This window comes from Erithacus rubecula (assembly GCF_903797595.1).
Source record: "Erithacus rubecula genome assembly, chromosome: 21".
NCBI classification, from domain to species: domain Eukaryota; kingdom Metazoa; phylum Chordata; class Aves; order Passeriformes; family Muscicapidae; genus Erithacus; species Erithacus rubecula.
Genome location: NC_136673.1, coordinates 277,284 through 299,089, shown reverse-complemented (window position 1 = coordinate 299,089; position 21,806 = coordinate 277,284). Strand labels below are relative to the sequence as shown.

The window sequence follows — 21,806 nt, the reverse complement described above, 5'->3', positions numbered from 1 at the left end:
CTGTAAGGCTGCCTTGGGAAGCACGGCTGCAAAAGCACCATCTTTACAGGAACAGTCGGTTGCCAGTAAATAACACAAAGTATTTTCTGTTCACGTTCGATATATTTATTTGAAGAAAAGGAAAAAACACAAACACTTGCTAAGGCAGCATGACTGCAGAGGAGCGGGTCAGGGCAGCAGCGCTCTGCAGGACAGGGAGCGTGTTACCTCCGTGTCCCTCTTGGGGGAAGGTGTGGTGGATTTATGCTTTCCGGGGCTTTTCTTCTTCAAACTATCCGTAAACGGTTTGGGTTTGTGTTTTCACAGCCCCTGGACGGTGGTGCATTGTGCGATTTGCTTGGGGCACAGCCGAAGGCAGCGCAGCGATCCCGCAGTGATCCCACAGTGATCCCACAGCGATCCTGCAGTGATCCCACAGTGATCCCACAGCGATCCCACAGTGATCCCACAGTGATCCCACAGCGATCCTGCAGTGATCCCATAGCGATCGCACAGCGATCCCACAGCGATCCTGCAGTGATCCCATAGCGATAGCACAGCGATCCCACAGCGATCCCACAGCGATCCCACAGTGATCCCGCAGTGATCCCACAGTGATCCCACAGCGATCCTGCAGTGATCCCATAGCGATCGCACAGCGATCCCACAGTGATCCCACAGAGATCCTGCAGTGATCCCATAGCGATCGCACAGCGATCCCACAGCGATCCCACAGCCCAAGCGGCTCTGGGGAGCGTGCGGGAGCGCTCCACGTTCAGAGCTGGGCACTGAAACGGGGGAGATGTGCACGGCAAAGGGGAGCAGGGTGGGCACAGAGCAGGGACAGGTGGGCACAGAGCAGGGACAGGTAGGCACGGAGCCTTTGCACTGGCTCTGCCACTCCTGAGTGCTCCAGCTGTGCCCCATCCTGAGCACATCCCTCCCACAGACAGGCCAGGCTTGCTTAAATGGGTCAAATAAGTTTAGGCAGTTAAACAGAAAGAACTATTTCAGTGCACTGGGGTTTTTTTCTGGTTCGTTTTGTTTTGTTTTGTTTTGTTTTGTTTTGTTTTGTTTTGTTTTTTTAGTTTTTTTTTATCCTCTTTGTGTGTTAATCCTTTCGGGTATAAAATTGTGTAGAGATAAAAATATTTTATGCTTAGGAATATGCTGGCTAAAGCATTGTAAGGCAGAACCTTTCAGACAAAGCAAACAGTGTATGGATTAAGCCGTCCTGTTCATGGCAGTGCCCAGGCTCCTGTGTGGCATCAGTTTCCTTTTGATAGATTTAATTCCTTACACACCTGGAAAAGCTGCTCGGTGCACCTTGCACTGCTGTTACCTTTGGGCTGTGGCCGTGCCGAGGTGTGCACTGCTCCAGCCAGGTGCAGTCACCAGGTGCAGCTGGGAACTCCCCAGTTCCCGTCCCTCTGTCATTTCTGGATGCCGTGTGTGTCCCCATTGCCATTTGCTTTCCCCCCTGCCCACTCTGACTGCAGCCCTTTGCCGAGGGCTCCTTCTGCCATTTTCCTGCACTCCTCAGTCAGACAAAATGGAGGCTCTGGAGGAAAGAATAACTACCACAGCCTCAGCCTCCTAAAATCACAGAGAATTGCCTTTTTGTGAAAAATCACAGTTTTGATGATAGAAAAAAAGTCAGCGTACCCCATGCTAAAAGGCAGAATCTAATTTTATTTTCTGTGAGCACACTGGTGCGGTGGTGTTCATTTCCTTGCTGAAATGTAAATGTTCACGCACCTTGCACTGTGATGTATTGCCATAAAAGACACTGAATTTCAAATCACCAGCACACCATGTGACACAGGGATGTAACAGCAATTTGTCTTTATTTGAGGCAGCCCTTTTCTGAAATCTCACTTAGGGAGATTCCCAGTTGCCATTAGAAAAGCAAAATAAAATTAATCTAAATAATTCTAACTTAAGCCTAGAAAATTAATGATGGATGAAAGACAGGGTTTATAGAGCATTAATAAGAACTAGTCTGGATACAGTGTGTGTTCTAGAGTCTGTGATTATACTGGTAATTTGACAGATTGTATCACTGCCTATCTCTGCCAAAGGATGTTTCACACCATTTAAAATGCACAGTACTTCCTTCAGAGACAGGTTGTTCTGGAATAACTCAACATTCAAAGAAAAGCTGTGTTATTTCACTCCTCTCTTTATTGATTGCATGTGCACAATCATGTGTGTATACTCACGTGCTGACTCTGCCTCAGCAAAAGCACATTTCACACTCATTTCTGGGTTTATCAGCCTCCTCAGAGACAGACAATACCAAAAATGGAAAGTCATGAAACCTGCTCAGAGTAGGGCTTAAGTGTTGAAACCAGAGACCCTGTATAAAACAGAGCATGAGCTGGTCTGGTCCTTCCTCTCAAATGTGAACTAAAATATATTTGGGTTTAAGCAATTAACAACTTTGGGATCTCCCGTTTGTTTCTCATTTTGATAAGGACAGATCTTAGTGGGCTTTGCCCAGGAAAGATGATTTAGGGAATTGCAAAACCAAGGGGATTGAGGTCTGTGTGCAGTGTGATCTGTGTGCAGTGTGATCCATTTGGAGACATCGCTGCATGCAAACCCACGCAGGGCACTGTCTGATTCTCCCCTGTCTCTGCCGCCTTTCCCCCCTGTTCTCCCCTCACCGCTGCCTTTCCCATCCATTTCTCCCCTCACTTCTGCCTTTCCCATCCATTTCTCCCCTCACTTCTGCCTTTCCCCCCGGTTCTCCCCTGTCTCTGCTGCCTTTCCCCGCCGGTTCTCCCCTCACTCCTGCCTTTCCCCGTCGGTTCTCCCCTGTCTCTGCTGCCTTTCCCCCCCGGTTTCTCCCCTGTCTCTGCCGCCTTTCCCCGCCGGTTCTCCCCTCACTCCTGCCTTTCCCCGTCGGTTCTCCCCTGTCTCTGCCGCCTTTCCCATCCATTTCTCCCCTCACTCCTGCCTTTCCCCCCCGGTTCTCCCCTCACCGCTGCCTTTCCCATCCATTTCTCCCCTGACTCCGCCTGTTCCCGCAGGCTGTTCGCCGCCAAGTGCAGCGGCTGCATGGAGAAGATCGCGCCGACGGAGTTCGTGATGCGCGCCCTGGAGTGCGTGTACCACCTGAGCTGCTTCTGCTGCTGCGTGTGCGAGCGCCAGCTCAGGAAAGGCGACGAGTTTGTCCTCAAGGAAGGGCAGCTGCTCTGCAAAAGCGACTATGAGAAGGAGAAGGACTTGTTGAGCTCGGTCAGCCCAGACGACTCGGACTCAGGTGAGCTTTTCCCACCCCTGCTCTGACTGGAAAAGCTGCGTGAGTCTGTAGAGCTTTCCTACAGAAAAGTACATCCATTTTCACTTCATCTATATGCGTGTGCCACCTATGCAAATTTGCAGGCACATTCCTACTGACTGTCTGCTTTCCCTATCTCCCTTCCTTAACTTCCTGCTTAGTAAAAGACAAAATCTTTTTGCTTTCATTGAAGTGTTTTTCTGTATGATCATAAAGCATGAATCAGGCTGACTTTAGCCAGCCCAGGTCTCACTCGAGTGAGCCATCAGTAGGCTGCTCTTCCAGCCACTCAAGTTATTTTTCAGGGGATCTTCTGCACATGCAATTTCAGCACTAAGCTAGGGAAACGGGCACAGCAGTAATATGATTTTTGAGAGGAATCTCTCTGCCAATTACAAGTAGTTCCTTTAAGAGGGATTGCAAGTGCAACACAGAAGTACTGAAGAGAATATCAAAGTAACTGAGATGTGGGATAATCTCACACTTGTTTCCCAAGAAAATATGTGAGAAAATCAACAGTTACCATTCCATTACATGTACAAATAACCTGGTTGCCTCTGGTTTATGAGAAAATGTGTTACTCCATTTCAACAGGCAGCAGAAATTTTCCTTAATCTCTAATCTGAAAGTCACATTCTCCACACTGCTAAAATTTGTGTTTCCACATCAGGAATGCCTCCAGTCAAAGTTCTATGCAGAGGCAGCAATGTGTGGGGCAGGGCCATTCTTGGAGGAGTGTCCCAGTTATTGTCACACTGCCCTGGCAGGGCCCTGGGTGCTCTGCTCAGTGACCCCCTGTGACCCCCTGGTGCCACCAAACCCCTGCCCAGCTGCTGTGGGGTGTCCCCAGGCTGGGCTGGCACAGACACTTCCCCTCTGCTGTCCTCACCCACGGCAGGGGCAGCTGCCTTGGCACCAGCCTGGAGCAGGGCTGGGCCCTCCTCGGGCAGATCTGCCTTCTGCTCTGCACTGAGGAGGCAGCACAAACCTGTCTTGGTTTCAATTTCATTTCCCTTTGGCACAAAGGGGAGTTTCTTACTCCTGGAGATGCTTTTTTCCCCTCATTATTCTCTGCTAGTCAAACCCAAACCTGAAAAACAAGCTGACAAATTAAATAAGTTCTTTGTCTCCCATTGTCTAGCACAGTGAAAACACTGATCTCCCAGGGGTCTGTGTGAGAGCACACGATCTGCAAAGCCCTGGCTGAGAATGTGTGCTGCTTCAATCAAATATTTATCCACTGGACACAAAAGTAACTCTCCAATGAGCAGTATTAATCCTCACAAACCTTTCCTTAGAAATGGCATGCTGGAAAGTTAATAATGTCGTGGTTATTAAAATGACTGAACTTCTCTTTAATCATTAGGCCAAAGATGCTTATTAAAGTAAAAGGTGATTAGACTGCTAGGTGCATAATAATCAGACCCTAAAACGAATTAAAGTCTAATTTGTTGATTCCCAAAAGTCTTTCAGTATATAAAAAATTTCAGTGTGTTTCTTCATGTTGAAGTTCCCATAATAATGTGATAGTGTTTGCTGGAAGAAAATCAGTAGTCTGGTCAAATAAAATATGCCAAGTTGAAAAGTTGATTTTCTCAACAAAATGTGTATTTACCCCTCAACCTTTGCCACTGTGCTTGAGATTTCCCAGGACAATATTCTAATACATGTAATATCACCAGATTGTATGAGTATTCAGAATTTAATTATAGAAAATACAAAGAATGTCTTTGGTCTACACAAGCACATAGATACTTGTATGTATTTACTGAGAAAGAGAAGTTTGTGCTTGTACATATACACACATTTTAATGCACAGAGGAAGATTACTGATATTTTCTGTGGGAAGTGGAAATGAGATGGCAAAACTGATATTCAGTATTATCTCTGGAGCTTCCAAACATTCACAGCAGTGTTCAGTAAGTGGGATCTGTGCTGTGTTTGGGTGGATGTGAAGGTAAAGGTGTTTATCTGATGGTGAGATTGGAGCAGGTGAGCACAGGTGAGCACAGGTGAGCACAGGTGAGCAGGGACCAAGGAGTGCTGGAAGGGCACAAGTCTCTGGAAATACTGAATCCCTGGAAATACTGAAGTATATTCTGATTTTCCATCCCCTGATCCATCCCATGTCCTCAACTAAAAATTGAAAACATTTTTATGCTTTTGTGGCATTTGATTCAGGCAGAGCTAAGATCTGAGTGTCTCTTCCTGCCCACAGCTGCTTTAGCTGTTCAAATAACCATGAGACAAGAGCTGAACCAGGTGACTGCAGAGCAGTTCTCAAACACCCTGTGCTCTGGGTGGAACAAGTGCAATTACATATCCTTCTTTCACCAGTCAAGAGTGATGATGAGGATGGAGATGTGAAGCCCACCAAAGGCCAAGTAACCCAAGGCAAGGGAAGCGATGATGGGAAGGACCCCAGAAGGCCCAAACGACCACGGACAATTCTCACCACCCAGCAGAGACGAGCCTTCAAAGCTTCCTTTGAGGTCTCCTCTAAGCCCTGCAGAAAGGTGGGTGCTTCAGCAGGGCTGAGCCAGCCCTGGCCCCTCAGCCCAGACAGCCCTGCCCCTTCCTGGGGCAGGAGCAGAGAGCTCCTCCTGCACATAAGTCCTCTAGGGGTAAAATTTAGAGTCATTTTCCCCAGCTGAGACTCTTTGTTCAGCAGTTACAGAACTGGCAGCACCATCAGGGTGCACTAGTCAGAGTGCACTATCATAACACTATGCAAAAATATGATTAATTTTAAAAAGTAATTCCATACGTGCAATTTTTGTTGTAAGCACAAATGTTCCTCCTAACAAAACTGATTAGTGTTTTTTGGGGGGTTTTTAACTTATGAAAAATTGCACCATTAAGCATTTCCTCCTGCAGGTCAGAGAAACGCTGGCAGCTGAAACGGGGCTCAGCGTGCGAGTGGTGCAGGTCTGGTTCCAGAACCAAAGAGCAAAGGTAGGCTGTTTGTCACTCCCAAACCCAACTGCAGGCTGAGCCTCAGCACTGCAGCCCCACGGCTGCTCTGCTGCTCTGCCTCTGCACACACACTGCAAAGGCAGCTCCCAGACACAGACATTCAATTCACTCAAAGCAGCTCAGGGTTGGGAGTAAATTTTGCTTGCAAATCTGAGCTGGAAACTGAAATCTTTAAGCTTAGAATTGAAACTGTGTGTGTGTAGCTATAAATAGTCTGTGTTAACTGGTGTTTGCAGAGAGCTTTGTAAGGAAACAAAATGGTTGCATTTGGAGCCATGGGACTGTTCTGTTCTGCCTTTTGCAGATGAAAAAGCTGGCACGAAGGCACCAACAGCAGCAGGAGCAGCAGAACTCGCAGCGACTAGGACAAGGTAGGGGTCTGTGAGAAAGCAGAGTGAGAGGGAAGGACTCTGCAGCTGTGTGGAAGTGCATTCCTGCATTCAGAGGGCACAGGCTGGTCTGTGCTGACCCGTGCCATCAGAAGGACACAAAGGTGTCCCTGAGTGCCCACCCCAGGTTACCTTGAGCTCTCCTGTGGGATCAGAGCCAGAGCTGCTCACACAGAAGCTGTTACCCCGTTTCTGGTAGAAATGTGCCACATGGAGGTGTTTGCACTGGAGGAAATCTCCAGGGGCGTGCTCCAGACAGGTGCTGCAGTTTGTTTTCTGCAGTAAGGGGCGCAGAGCTGAGCTGAGCTGGGAGCCTGCACAGGCACCAGCAGCCCTGCCCCAGGCAGCAGAGCCCCTCCTGTGCCCCACAGTGTCTGCACAGGGGCACTGGGACTGCTCTGCTGCTCCCTGGGCACTCCAGACCCCAAAACCTTGCAACCTCAAATCATCCTCTTTACTCAGAGCAGAAAAACTGGGACCAGCAGAAGTCAGAGAACAGCTGGGCTGTCACACAGAGCACACAGACTTTGGGAGGATAGGATCCAGGACCTAGGAGCTCCAGAAATTCTGTAGTCAGAAATTACAAGCCTTTCAGCTTATTGCTCAGGGTTCTACCCCAGGACAAAACCTGGGAAGTCTCTCTGACTGGCAGGATAGCCCTGTTTGCTAGGGCCCGTGGCTGGCTCTGGCTCTGCCCTGCTCCCAGCAGTAACTGTGCCTCCTCCTTGCTTTGCAGAAGTAATGTCCAACCGAATGGAAGGGATGATGACATCTTACACACCACTTGCACCACCACAGCAGCAGATTGTAGCAATGGAGCAAAGCAGTTATGGCACAGACCCATTTCAGCAGGGTCTTACACCTCCACAAATGCCAGGCGACCACATGAACCCCTATGGTAAGGCATGCCTCATTCTGCCACATCCCAGGTAGCTGGCTCCGTGTGCTGGATCACACACCACAGGGGCAGCAGCTGTGCTGGCTTTTAGAATATTTTTTCTGGGATTTGTACCAGGGAATGTGTACCAGTCAGTTTTATGTGTGTATTTTCTTGTACACGTAAGGGGGTAGAACAGAGCTCGTCTCAAGCTCTGGACACATTTCTAAACAATTTCACAGTATAACTCTGATAAATGATAAGCAAGGAATATCACCTCTCCAAGCTCCACTTTTTAAACCACTGTCCAAGACACTGAAAAATAAACATTACCAAATTCTAGCTCCCTCACAAATTTTTCCTTTTTTCTTAGAAGCTTTGAGGAAAAAGTGCCTTCAATAAAGAGAAGTAATCTATTCATTACAAAATGAATAAGCAGCCCTGTAAGACCACTCAGATTGGATGCATGGATTTGTTAAAGAACAGTTCTTGAGCTACTAAGAAATGGGTTACCACAGGACATTTCACCTGCATAGTTTTATTCTCTGTCCCAAATCAAGATGATGGTTTGCTTTCACCTTGCTTGACCACACATCAAATGCATTACAAGCACTAAATGCTCAGTTGTTGATTCTGGACAATTGCAGTGTGGCATGTAAAAAGAATGTCAGAGGATTTTTCAGACTGTGATTCTGGCCTGTTTCAGGCTCCCTTCTGCTGACCAGGAGCGCCTCACTGTAGAGCTCAATGCGCGTCATGTCCTGAGCACAGCGTGCACAGGCCAACAGGAAACTGCCTTGGGTCTGTGTCACTGCTTTTGCCACTCAGACAAGTCCATGGTGCACCCCAGGAAGTTTGGGAGGTCCTGTAAGGAGCTGAGGACATATGGAGTGCCATAGGTGTCTCGTGGTTGTGTTGGTTGTGTTGGCTTTCTGAGTAGAACTGGTGGGGGAGCAGGTTCTGTGCTCCAGAAGGGGGCAGGGGGTGGCACAAAGCCCTCTCCAACGAGTGTGAGGAAAAAGAACCAGACTAACACTCTCACAGAGCCCCCAGGACCTGAGCTAGAGCTTTTTCTGGTACCAACCAGTGTTGAAGTAAGCTGAAATCTTAGCTGCTAAGGGAAATAAAAGGTGCTGTTCCAAACCAGCCCTAATAGAGTGGAATTTTCTGAAAGAAGAGCATGTTTACAGCTGTAGCTCACTGAGGCCAGGGAAGCTGGGTCTCTTCCTGGGTCCTGTCACACTGGTAGAACTTTTGCCCTGTGTGCATGTGAAGAGCAGGACGGTGATGTCTCCCAGACCCTGCTTTCCTGCCGTGGCACTCAGTGTCTGGCCCCAGCACAGTCCTGGTGCTCCAGGGTGCCAGAGCCCTGGAGAGGCAGGAGCCCTGCCCCTGCTCCTGCCCCTGCCGCTGCTCCTGCCCCTGCCCCTGCCCCTGCCCCCGCCCCTGCCCCTGCTCCTGCCCCTGCCCCTGCTCCTGCTCCTGCCCCTGCCCCTGCTCCTGCTCCTGCCCCTGCTCCTGCCCCTGCCCCTGCTCCTGCTCCTGCCCCTGCCCCTGCTCCTGCTCCTGCTCCTGCTCCTGCCCCTGCCCCTGCACCTGCCCCTGCACCTGCCCCTGCCCCTGCTCCTGCCCCTGCCCCTGCTCCTGCTCCTGCTCCTGCCCCTGCCCCTGCTCCTGCTCCTGCTCCTGCTCCTGCCCCTGCCCCTGCTCCTGCCCCTGCACCTGCCCCTGCCCCTGCTACTGCCCCTGCCCCTGCCCCTGCCCCTGCCCCCGCCCCTGCCCCTGCTCCTGCCCCTGCCCCTGCTCCTGCTCCTGCTCCTGCTCCTGCTCCGGCTCCTGCCCCTGCTCCTGCTCCTGCCCCTGCCCCTGCTCCTGCTTCTGCTCCTGCTCCTGCTCCTGCCCCTGCCCCTGCCCCTGCTCCTGCTTCTGCCCCTGCTCCTGCTTCTGCTCCTGCTCCTGCTCCTGCCCCTGCCCCTGCCCCTGCCCCTGCTCCTGCTCCTGCTCCAGCCAGCCCTGTTTGCTCCTGCTGGCAGCCAAGGCTCTGTTTTGTGCTGTGACCAAAATCCCAATGAAATTGCAATGCGGTCCTGATGGGTTTGGGCGTGCTGCTGCCAGCTGGCCCTGTGGGCTGATTCCAAGCCCTCCTGGTAGCCAGTCCTCAGAGGCAGAGTGTTGAGGTGCGGCACGGGGCAGTGTTGAGGTGTGGCACAGAGCAGAGTGTTGAGGTGTGGCACAGAGCAGTGCTGAGGTGTGGCACAGGGCAGAGTGTTGAGGTGTGGCACAGAGCAGTGTTGAGGTGTGGAAGAGGGCAGAGTGTTGAGGTGTGGCACAGAGCAGTGTTGAGGTGTGGCACGGGGCAGAGTGTTGAGGGGTGGCACAGTGCAGAGTGTTGAGGTGTGGCACGGGGCAGAGTGTTGAGGTGTGGCACGGGGCAGTGTTGAGGTGTGGCACGGGGCAGTGTTGAGGTGTGGCACGGGGCAGAGTGTTGAGGTGTGGCACAGGGCAGAGTGTTGAGGTGTGGCACGGGGCAGAGTGTTGAGGTGTGGCTCAGGGCAGAGTGTTGAGGTGTGGCACGGGGCAGAGTGTTGAGGTGTGGTACAGGGCAGAGTGTTGAGGTGTGGCTCAGGGCAGAGTGTTGAGATGTGGCAGAGGGCAGAGTGTTGAGGTGTGGCACGGGGCAGTGTTGAGGTGTGGCATAGGGCAGAGTGTTGAGGTGTGGCACGGGGCAGAGTGTTGAGGTGTGGCACGGGGCAGAGTGTTGAGGTGTGGCACGGGGCAGTGTTGAGGTGTGGCACAGGGCAGAGTGTTGGGGTGTGGCAGGGGGGAGTGTTGAGGTGTGGCACGGGGCAGAGTGTTGAGGTGTGGCTCAGGGCAGAGTGTTGAGGTGTGGCACAGGGCAGAGTGTTGAGGTGTGGCACGGGGCAGAGTGTTGAGGTGTGGCACGGGGCAGTGTTGAGGTGTGGCTCAGGGCAGAATGTTGAGGTGTGGCACGGGGCAGTGTTGAGGTGTGGCTCAGGGCAGAGTGTTGAGGTGTGGCACAGGGCAGAGTGTTGAGGTGTGGCATGGGGCAGAGTGTTGAGGTGTGGCACGGGGCAGTGTTGAGATGTGGCACAGGGCAGAGTGTTGAGGTGTGGCTCAGGGCAGAGTGTTGAGGTGTGGCACGGGGCAGTGTTGAGGTGTGGCTCAGGGCAGAGTGTTGAGGTGTGGCACAGGGCAGAGTGTTGAGGTGTGGCACGGGGCAGAGTGTTGAGGTGTGGCACGGGGCAGTGTTGAGGTGTGGCACGGGGCAGAGTGTTGAGGTGTGGCACAGGGCAGAGTGTTGAGGTGTGGCACAGGGCAGTGTTGAGGTGTGGCACGGGGCAGAGTGTTGAGGTGTGGCACGGGGCAGAGTGTTGAGGTGTGGCTCAGAGCAGAGTGTTGAGATGTGGCAGAGGGCAGAGTGTTGAGGTGTGGCACAGGGCAGAGTGCTGAGGTGTGGCTCAGGGCAGAGTGTTGAGGTGTGGCACGGGGCAGAGTGTTGAGATGTGGCAGAGGGCAGAGTGTTGAGGTGTGGCACGGGGCAGAGTGTTGAGGTGTGGCACAGGGCAGAGTGTTGAGGTGTGGCTCAGGGCAGAGTGTTGAGATGTGGCAGAGGGCAGAGTGTTGAGGTGTGGCACGGGGCAGTGTTGAGGTGTGGCACGGGGCAGAGTGTTGAGGTGTGGCACAGGGCAGAGTGTTGAGGTGTGGCACGGGGCAGAGTGTTGAGGTGTGGCACGGGGCAGAGTGTTGAGGTGTGGCTCAGGGCAGAGTGTTGAGATGTGGCAGAGGGCAGAGTGTTGAGGTGTGGCACGGGGCAGTGTTGAGGTGTGGCACGGGGCAGAGTGTTGAGGTGTGGCACAGGGCAGAGTGTTGAGGTGTGGCACGGGGCAGTGTTGAGGTGTGGCACGGGGCAGAGTGTTGAGTTGTGGCACAGTGCAGAGTGTTGAGGTGTGGCACAGTGCAGAGTGTTGAGGTGTGGCACAGAGCAGTGTTGAGATGTGGCACAGTGCAGAGTGTTGAGGTGTGGCACGGGGCAGTGTTGAGGTGTGGCACAGGGCAGAGTGTTGAGGTGTGGCTCAGGGCAGAGTGTTGAGGTGTGGCACGGGGCAGAGTGTTGAGGTGTGGCACAGGGCAGAGTGCTGAGGTGTGGCACGGGGCAGAGTGTTGAGGTGTGGCACAGGGCAGAGTGCTGAGGTGTGGCATAGGGTAGAGTGTTGAGGTGTGGCACGGGGCAGAGCGCCCTGTTGGCTGCAGCCAGCAGCACTGAGCAGCACCCAGCCTAACGTCTGCTTTCATTTGCAGGAAACGACTCCATTTTTCATGATATCGACAGTGATACCTCTTTAACTAGCTTGAGCGACTGTTTTCTTGCCTCTTCCGAAGTTAACTCGATGCAGGCTAGAGTAGGAAACCCCATTGACAGGCTGTACTCTATGCAGAGCTCCTATTTCGCCTCATGAAGGTCCAGCAGGGAAGGCTCAACTCGGACGTTTCCAGTGCAGACTCTACAGCCATATGTTGCCCAGCTCTTCCTTCACACTGACTCTGCTGCCTCTGGACTGCAAAGAGCGTTTTTTTAGGAAGACTGTCTCTGTTTGCATATATGTGTATGTATGTGACACACTTTAATGCCTGCATACATACATATATAGGCAGAGCACCTCCACCCGCCCCGTCCCCGTGGCTCCCAGCTGGCGCCAGCCGCGAGACGAGCACGGAGGGAACAGAAGAACCTGCTCATCCTCAGCCTTTGATCTGGTTTGGTTTGAGCTCCTCATCTTAAAGGAAATGGATTTTGTGGAAAGCTAGACCTTTTCCTCCTCTCTCTCCTCCTTTCTTTTGGATGTCTAAACTTTTTTTTTTTTTTTAGCCACTGATACTGACATCAGACAACCATATGACAAATAAATCAAAGAAACTGGAGATTCCTCCTTTTCTTACTGCATGATTCATACTATGTTGTGGATAAATTGCCATTTGAACTGTGAGAAGTTAATGTAAATGTGACGTTCAACATTTGTTTCCTTTCTACACTTTTTCTACATAACCTAGATCTGCTCATTAGTTTATAGCCCTTATGCATATGATACTGAGGAAACTGGTTAACAGTATTTGTGGAGAAAGCCAGTGATTTCAGAGTAAGAAAGGTCTATGACCCTGGAGAGGAAATGCATGTTAGGGGCAGAGGCATTTAGGTTAGTATTGATCTTAAATAATTAAAACTAAAGGTGCTTACAAGACAGATTTATTTAATTTTTTTCTGAAGTGTGAGATTAAAAACATTTACATTTGTTTGTAAGTATTGCAGTGCCAAATTTCAAGTCTAGACCATGATTGGCAAACAAGTGCTTTTCATTCTGTTCTCTTTATTTGTTTTGCATGAGGCATAAATGAGCTGTTCTCTATTGTCCATCTGGAATAATTAAGCACTCCTTTAGTTGCCTTGCCTCAGCAAGAATCAAGGATGCACAGTTCTATCCTGAGACACCAGGAGTCCTGAAGTGTGCACCAGCCAGGAACAGGAGACTATGAAAGAAATGGTGATGGGAGGTTCAGGTATTGGGCTGCAATGTTCCCAGAGCCTGGCCAGTGCCAGGGCTCAGGTGAGGTGCCACTGCTGGTCAGAGTGAGTGCAGAACAGCCAAGAGGGATGGCCCAGCTGAGCCCCCATGCTGCACCCACAGTGTATGGCAGAGGCACCTTGGTAGGGCATAAAATACCCTGAAGAATAATAGTATAGCTAGAAGTGTTGCCTGGTGATAAATATAATGTGGAGAAGCAGACAAGTACAGTCATGGCTCTCAGTAGAGAAAACTTCACGGGGAATATTTGCCAGGGTAATATCAGTAATTATAGGGTGTGTTCAAAATAGAGCTCATGGGGAAAGATTGGCAGGATAGGCACTTTCTTAAATAAATACCTTTAATATATTGACCATAATAGCTGAAAAACAAATCCAAGGCTTTGGTTAATCTAACCCCAGGCTGAGGACTGGTACCAGGCCAGCGTGGCAGAGTCCCCGTGGGGCTTGGCACCTTTTGGGGGTGTCCCAAGGAGAGGAGGCAGAGCAGAGCTGCAGCCTCAGCCCTGGGAGGGAGCAGCCCTGCTGGGGGCTGGGGCAGCCTCGGGGAGCCCAGCTGGGACCCCATGTCTGCTGGAGAAAGATTTCACAGCCCCTGCTCAGAGGCATGGCAAGGACACCGTGAGGGGACCCAGAGAAAAATGCCATTGCCCAGCATGGAGGTGTGCACTGAGCATGGTGGAGGGTTCTTGAGAAAGCCAAGTTTATCTGCAGGGTAAGTGCACAGGTTCTCACTGCCGGGGTGAGGAGAGCACCATGGGTGAGGCTCCACATGTGTGTGTGTCTGTCTGTCTGTCTGTGTCCATCTGTCTGTGTGTGTCTGTGTGTCTCTGTGTGTGTCTGTGCGTCTGTGTGTGTGTGTGTGTGTGTGTGTGTGTCTGTGTGTGTCCATCTGTCTGTGTGTCTATGTGTGTGTCCATCTGTCTGTGTGTCTGTGTGTGTCTGTGTGTCTGTGTCTGTCTGTCCATGTGTCTGTGTGTCTCTGTCTATCTGTCTGTCCATGTCTCCGTGTGCCGCACACAGCCTCGCTCAGGGTGGCACTGGTGGCTCTTCAAGGGACGCTCCTGTCCCTGTGCTGTCCCTGTCTCTGTCCTGTCCCTGTCCCTGTCCCTGTCCCTGTCCCTGTCCCTGTCCCTGTTTGTGTTCCCTGTCCTGTCCCTGTGCTGTCCCTGTCCCTGTCCCTGTCCCTGTCCCTGTCCCTGTCCCTGTCCCTGTCACTGTCCCTGCTGTCCCCAGGAAGGTGGGGCTGTCGTGTCCCTGTGCTTTGACAAGTGACCATTCCCTGCTTTCTGGTGAGGATGTGGTTTTGACTGAGTGCTGTGAGCCTCTGGATATATTTTGAAAGTGAAATTATTTTCTTTTCTTACCCATCCTGTTCAAGCATTTCCCCGTTTCCTTGTGTATCAAAATAAATAACAATTTCCTTTCTCTCTGCATGATAGCAAACATCTATAAAGAACTCAGGTGATCCTCCCTGCTTGCAGGGCAGAACAAGCAGGTTTCATATGGCTCATGTAAACATTTGTCATTTGTCACCACCCATCCCAATGGATTAATCATTTCCCTCCTCTCCCCTCTGCTGTGCTGCTTTGCAGTCATAGGAAAACCTCTCAGACACACCAGTTTTTAGAGTCCTCACACAGGCACAGCCTTGCTTCAGAGCTCGTTACTGGCAGGATCAAAATGGCATTTTTGGGACTTGTATGAGAACTATAACATGACCTACAGTTTGGAGAACTGCCTTGTCCCAACTCTACCTCTGCGTCTGGGATGGGTGAAAAATAATCCATCTCCAAGGAAAAAAATCAGACATCCCCTTTTATAGCTGAAGCATAATTCTTTGCTGATTTTTTGGATGACTGTTTGCCACCTTTTTCTTTCATGCTTGTGCACACTCTGCCCTCTTCCCTGGTGTGTGATATGATGATGCCTTAGCTGTTTGCTGCCCCATGTTCTGCCACCTTCCAGGCACACATCCAGGCCCTTGGCAGGTGTGGCATTCTCCATGCCATGCTGGGCCACTGCTGGTCCAGGGAAGGAATGCATAGGCAAGGATTTCCAGAGGGCCTGTGATAGCTGGCAAAGGCCAAAGTTCATTAAAGTAAAATAAATGTCACTTTCTTTTTGTGGAAAAAATTACCCTACTGGTGTGTGATCATTGTGGTTTTAACCTGGGACCTTGCAGTAAAAGATTATACAGCAACCTCTGACCTCTTTGATTTCTGCTTTGCTCTTCTGTTGTCAAGGGAATGTCCCCGATCAGGTGACAGTAAAATGTTTAATGGGCCATATCACAGTAATACCTTACATCGAGTCAAATTGATAAATTCTTGCCAAAAATTCTTAGCATCTGGCACTTTCACAGAAACCATAAACCATGATTGCACATATGGGAGCTCCAAGGGCAGAGGTCATGACAGCAGTTTATTACATGCACCTTACAGTGATCATTTCCCTAGGAAATTAACCCCTCTCTAACAAACGCATCAAGTGAGCTCTTCACAGTGTTTCCATCATATTGTTTTGGCTGATCGAGGAATACATGTGCAGCTAAAGTGGTGACAAGATGCAATTAAGTAAAAGATGATTGATTAGGTTCCAGTGTGCTCAATAATGTATAAAAAAGGTGATTAAGATGCCGGGATGAATATGCTGGGTACGAGCTCAGCAGTCCACGTGCAGCTGCAGGTGTGTGAGGGTGGCAGAGAGTTCCCAGTGCCCAGGGAGGGTCCCTGAGTGCCAGGGAGGGTCCCTGAGTGCCAGGGAGGGTCTCTGAGTGGCAGGGAGGGTCCCTGAGTGCCAGGGAGGGTCTCTGAGTGGCAGGGAGGGTCCCTGCGTGCCTGGGGCTGGTCCCAGCTGGCTCTGGCCAGGCAGCAGCACTGCCCTGGGCTGCTGAGGGCACAGCCCCAGCTGGGTGCTGCTGCCCAGACCCTCCTCACCTCACTCTGGGGCAAGCCCTGGCACTGGCAGCACACCTTTCACAGTCACAGCATTGAAGACAATTACTTGCTGTAAATAAATGGTGGTGGTTGCACTCACTTATACTCAAACATCATCCTGGGCATTTTGACCTCCTTTTCTTCTTTAAACTCTGTCATCAAAACCATCCAGATCACTTGGCCCAGTGACAGCTAGCCATGCCTGAGACGTGGCTCGTGTTGGCTGCACAGTGGATTGTTCAAATGCACCCTGCAGGGTTCAGGTGATCATTGCCTGGTCCTTTGAAGGGTCATTGCACCTCGCTGTGCATCATGTCATGGGGAAGGTGCTTCGTGCCAGCAAACCCTCCAGAGATGAGTGAGCCCACTCTTCCTGCTGTGCTCAGGACTCCCCCCAGTCCCAGGGCTCAGAGGTGGGCCCATTGCTCCAGAGCCCAGCTCTGGGTGCTGCAAGCTGGGCTCCACCAGAGCACCTTGTGAGCCTGTCACAGGAGCTCTGCCTCTCCCTGGGAGTCACTAGCAATGAGCAGAGAACCAGGAGGCAGGGAAAGATTCTGGGGAGCTGAGCTGGGTCCCAGCAGTGGCAGGGCAGGGGCAGGGCTGCGGGAGCTGCAGTGCCAGAGGCTCAGTGCTGGGGGCCCTGCTTTACACAGCCCTGCCCAGCCCAGCCCATGGACCTGGCCAGGGGCTGCCCTGGCTCTCAGCCCCTGCCCAACCCCTCCTGTGCTGGGCCAGGGACAGCCCTGGCACTCAGCCCCTGCCCAGCCCCTCCTGTGTGCTGGGCCAGGGGCTGCCCTGGCACTCAGCCCCTGCCCAGCCCCTCCTGTCCTGGGCTCAGAGCTGCTCTGGCACTCAGCCCCCTGGGCCAGAGGCTGCCCTGGCACTCAGCCCCCTGCCCAGCCCCTCCTGTCCTGGGCTCAGGGCAGCCTGGGGCCAGGGCTGCATGCCCCGTGCTGCTGCCTGGGCACATCTTCGCGTTTCCTTGCTGAAGTCCTTTGCCTTTGGTGGGCTTGGACCTGGGTCCTGCCCCTCTGGGACTGCTCTGCCCACGCTGATGGATGTTTCCCTGGATCACCTTGGCTCGGTACACTCTGGCTCTGTGCAGCAGCAGCTGTGAAGGGGCTGCCAGATACTTTGCATTGGGAACTCTGTTTTTAGGTGAACACCCTATTTTTTAGCTGTGTATGGCTGTATTACTTGTATATTTATATATTCTGTATTTATGTTATCAAAATGTAGTATTTTGTAGCTGTCTGTTACAATTTGTTTAACTTGTAAAAAATATGACTGTGCTCTCTCATACTTAACCAGCTCCTTTCACTGTAGATTCGCTGCTCCTTTCTCTCTGTGTTGGAAAGAAACCACCATAATGTATGTAGATTGGAATTTTTTTAATTTAATTATTTGTCATTATTAAATTATTTATTAGTGTTTTTAAATTTCATTTCACTTCAATTTTTTTCCTGCCACCATTGCTGGCAGCTAAGATCCATGAGTTTCTCAAGCATCACGTTCCTTCCCACGTGCACATACACACACACACACAGAGTCTGAACAAAAACAGAAAAATGAAAAAAAGAGAGAGATTACACTTCAGTATATTTGTAAATAAAAGCAACCTGTAAACTAAGCAGGTCTTTCTCTCAGTGTGCAGTTCTTTCCTTGCTTTTGCAGACTGAGAGTGTGTTCTCTGTGTCCTGGGACTGGCAGCAGTGCTCTGGGCAGGACAGGCACAGGGCAGGGACAGGACAGGGGCAGTGACAGGAGAGGGACAGCACAGGGACAGGGACAGGGACAGGACAGGGACAGGACAGGGACACAGAGACAGGGACAGCACAGGGACAGGGACGGGGACAGGGAACATGGACAGGGACAGGGACAGGGACAGGGACAGCACAGGGAACAGGGAACATGGACAGGGAAAGCACAGGGATAGGGACAGGGACGGGACAGGAGCAGGACAGGACAGGGACAGCTGAGCGCTGCCTCCACGGTTCAGAGCTGTGGAATGGGAGCCCAGGCTGCCTGGGGAGGGACACGGGTGGTGGCAGAGGCTCCTTTGCTGTGCTTTTGGGCCCTGAGGGTTGAGAGCTGTGCTGCAGGATGGGGACAGACTGTGACACAGACTGTGACACGTGCTGGCTGCTCTGGCTGGCCGGGCACAGGTGCCAGCCCAAACCCAGCCCTGGCAGAGCAGTTGCATTTCAGAGACCTGGTGGGATCCTCCCTGTGCAATGCACATGCAAGGGCAGCCTCATGCTAAAGCACACAAGTGTGCAAGTATTAGCAGCCAGTTGTAAAGTATACACATAGTAATGGCAAATTCAAGACTGGTATTAAATGTTGGATACTTGCTGTGTCTCTTGGGCTGTGTAAACATAAACATGGAACCTCAGCTGAGGTTTGGTCTGATCACATCTGATTACTCATTGCTATTCCCTAGGTTCACACCACATTTCTTTTCTATGCCTGGGACATCAAGTCACAATGTCAATTTTTTAAATAGAAATGAAAGCATTCAGTTTTACAGATGACCCAGAGTCAGGAAGGCACAGCCCTGTTCCCACAGCTGTGCCAGGTCAGCACATCCCCTGGGCTCACCTGCTTGGGGCAGGCCAGCCCAGCCCAAGAACCATCCCAGCAGCAGGGCAGGGCTGTGCCAGGCTGGGCTGGCACTGAGGCTCTCCAGCCTCTCAGTTTGCACATCATGGTCGCACCACAAAGGGCACAACACAGCGAGAGGCGGGATCTCAGCGACATAATGAAAATCAGTTTAAAACTTCTCCCCCTGTTTAGTTCCTCAAGATCCTCATGTAACTGCTGAGCACAGATCTCCCTGCTCAAACTCTCCCCAGGCTAAGGGAGGAGGCACAGCCCCGAGTCCCACCTGAGGACTAAATCAATAAAGCAGTTTTGCTTCTCGTTTCATTCCCTTTTGCTTTCCAGCTCCAAACTGCATCATCCTGTCCCACTCACACTGGTTATTGGTGGAATGTCACTGAGGAAAAATGAATTGCCATTAGCAATTGGATTCACCTAAGTCAGAATTAGCTACTCAAATATTCATGCTCTGTGTGCATCTAATATTTATGAAGAAAGAATTAGAGTTGCCCGTAGCTATTTTTGAATCTCCCCCAAAAACAGGTGAAAGGGATCACAAAAAAAGGGAGGAAAAAGAAAAAGGATGAATACATTTGGGGCCTGGTGTTGTGCATTGTTTGTGCTCTGTTTCTCTTTGGTGTCAGTGAGACAGAACGGAGACTGATTTATGTGCCACAGCTGTAGCAAACAAAAGCAGAAGAGAGGGGAATGGCTGGAGGTGAAATGCCGGTGCAAGGGGCTGGTGGTGCACCTGGGTACTGCTCCCCATGCAGCCTCCCCCGCCCCCAGCACCTTGGAAAATCAGATTATCTGCTGGACACAGCAGTTCAAACAGCCCTTCAAAAGATTTGTCTTAATAATTGCTGCCTTATCTTAACTTCTGGTTCTTTATCAGCCAAACTGCTGCTGGGAGGCAGATCCTGAGGATAAGGTTCTGTCACTCTTAATTATTATTACCTCTTATAATGAAAACACATTTGTTCATCCTCCCGTGCACTTGGAAGTGGTGTAACAAATGAATGTCTAGTGTTTTATCAGTAATTTTAATAACATAAAAGAAATATTATGAGTATGGCCCCACTGTATAAATGATTGTACATCAAATGCTATGAAATAGATGGCATGCTTGCTTCTCATTTATTTATACTCAAATATAAACCAATTACTCAGTAAGAATGAAAAACATTTTTATGTCCTCAGAAAACCGTTCTTTCCTGAAAACCAAATTTTGCAGTTAAGATGCTGTAGGGCTATTTTCCATCACAGAAAGAACATGATAATTAGCCCCAGAACCTGCAGGTACATTCTGAAATGAGGTGATAGAAATGCTATTTCTTTGTTTATTTATGATGGGAAAATGAAACAATTCTCCCTGAAAGCTTACTAATGATTTTGGCCTGCAGTATTTGTCAAAGCCACAGCCACCATTTGCAGCTTCAACTGGTTTTTCCTCATAATTTGGAACTAAATATGAATCACTTGGATAAAGTGATGGCATGGAGTCAGTTGTATGTGGGAAGACCTTAAATTCAGAAATGATCTGCACATGCCCTTGGCCTGCAGCTCCTTGCACAGCCCTGCTGGCTCTCATCTGCCCTGGCCACGTTTTTGTCAGACAGGTCAGTGTGGCTCTTGCAGCTGGACATGGCCAAACTTCATCCCAAACTGCAAAGAGAATAAAAGTGGAGAATTCTGTAAACACAGCACGAACAGAGCAATGCAGGTTTCACTGAAGGGTGGCAGAGTCTTTGCCATCTGCAGTTACACTGACAGTGTCTTGACCTTCTTTAGTTAGCAGGAGTGCACCACATTCTCTCACCTTTAGCCAAAGTGTGGAAGTGAAGAGATATTTCTGTAAGCCTGTGGGGTGGTGCATCCACAGGGAACCGTGCAGGGATCTGAGCATCTGCTGGCTCCAAAATCCTCATGCCATCCCTTGTGCCTGAGAGGGCAGAGCCAGTTCCTAGGAGCAGCAGGCAAGTAGGGCTTGGCCAGACTCTGGCACAGTCCAGGTGATGTGCAAAGCAGAAAGGATTCTGTAAGGCAATAACAGCAATGTTTTTGATGCAGCTGACAGGAGGGACAGGCTCATAAAGCACAGGAGCCTGGCTCAAACCCCCCGTATCATCCATCAGTGACACAGATTTTTGTCATTGTCATGTCCTTCTGTGTCCCTCCCCTTCCAAACAAATCTTTCCACATGCTGTGATACTTTACTTTTGAACAGGCCTTAGATAGAATTCACCTGGTTTTGTCAGAGTAGAGCCACTTTTCCATTCAACTTACTGTAGAAAAGGGTAGGGCACTGAAGGGCTCCTTACAGCTTTCCACCTGAAATGCTATTTCAGGAATAAACAATCAACCTAATTTGGAGCTCAACACAATTCTCCCCCAATTTTTATCTCTCTTGCTGCTTCAGTTCAGTGCTCCAGGCACTGTTTTGGCATGCTGCCTCCTCCCCTTAGGTGGTGGGGCCCAGGGAGCACACGCAGGGAGCTGGAAATGAGGAAGGTGAGGGAGACAGAGGAGCAGAATTGAGAATGCACTGATGTCCACCTCTCCTCATGGCACTTTGGGCTGAGCTTGGGGAGACCACCTCTCTGCTTTGTGACCCTGCCTGCAGCCAGATACTAGCCCTTTCAGCCATGAACTTCTCTGCCCCAGCCATGGGACAGGGACCTTTCCCCAGAGCAGTGAAAGCACAGGCTGCTGCTCTGGCTCTGCCACTGCTGCAAGGATGTGGGACGCAGAGTTTTGGGGTTTTTGGAAGATGTTTCACAGTGAGCCACCTGTATTATTGAAATGAGGAACACGGGATATGACATGCCTTTTCCCTCTGAGCACCCTGTGTGTGATGCCTCTCTCCCCACGGGAGCACATCGGGGGCTGTGCAGGGGCTGGGGGCTGTGCACAGCCAAGGTCCCCCCGGCTACCAGCGCCTCTCGGGCAGGCTTAAATCGTCCCTTTGTTCAGCTGCTGAGGGTAAACTGGTGTCCAGCAGCCCACAGTGAGTTACTCCTGATCAGGTTACCGAGATCCGTCCCAGCTGGGGCATCCCCTCACACCTGTGTTGTCAGATTAGATAAGGATAAGGAGCCGCTGATAAGCTTTGCACTCAAGTGCTCTCAGGGAACCCCGAGCATTCCCTTGATCTTTCTTT

At 50.8% G+C, this 21,806-nt stretch overlaps 1 protein-coding gene across 1 annotated transcript in view; it reads left to right on the top strand.

The window, feature by feature from the left end:
• Nucleotides 1-11,985, top strand: part of LMX1B (LIM homeobox transcription factor 1 beta) — a gene marked incomplete at its 3' end in the record, with an annotated part of 90,714 nt that extends 78,729 nt beyond the window's left edge. Inside the window, exons 3-8 of the mRNA XM_079324478.1 lie at nt 3,015-3,247; nt 5,603-5,781; nt 6,143-6,220; nt 6,546-6,612; nt 7,367-7,528; nt 11,828-11,985. Of these exons, the coding sequence (XP_079180604.1) occupies nt 3,015-3,247; nt 5,603-5,781; nt 6,143-6,220; nt 6,546-6,612; nt 7,367-7,528; nt 11,828-11,985 (877 nt within the window). The remainder of the gene's footprint in view (nt 1-3,014; nt 3,248-5,602; nt 5,782-6,142; nt 6,221-6,545; nt 6,613-7,366; nt 7,529-11,827) is intronic.
• Nucleotides 11,986-21,806: the final 9,821 nt, after the last annotated feature.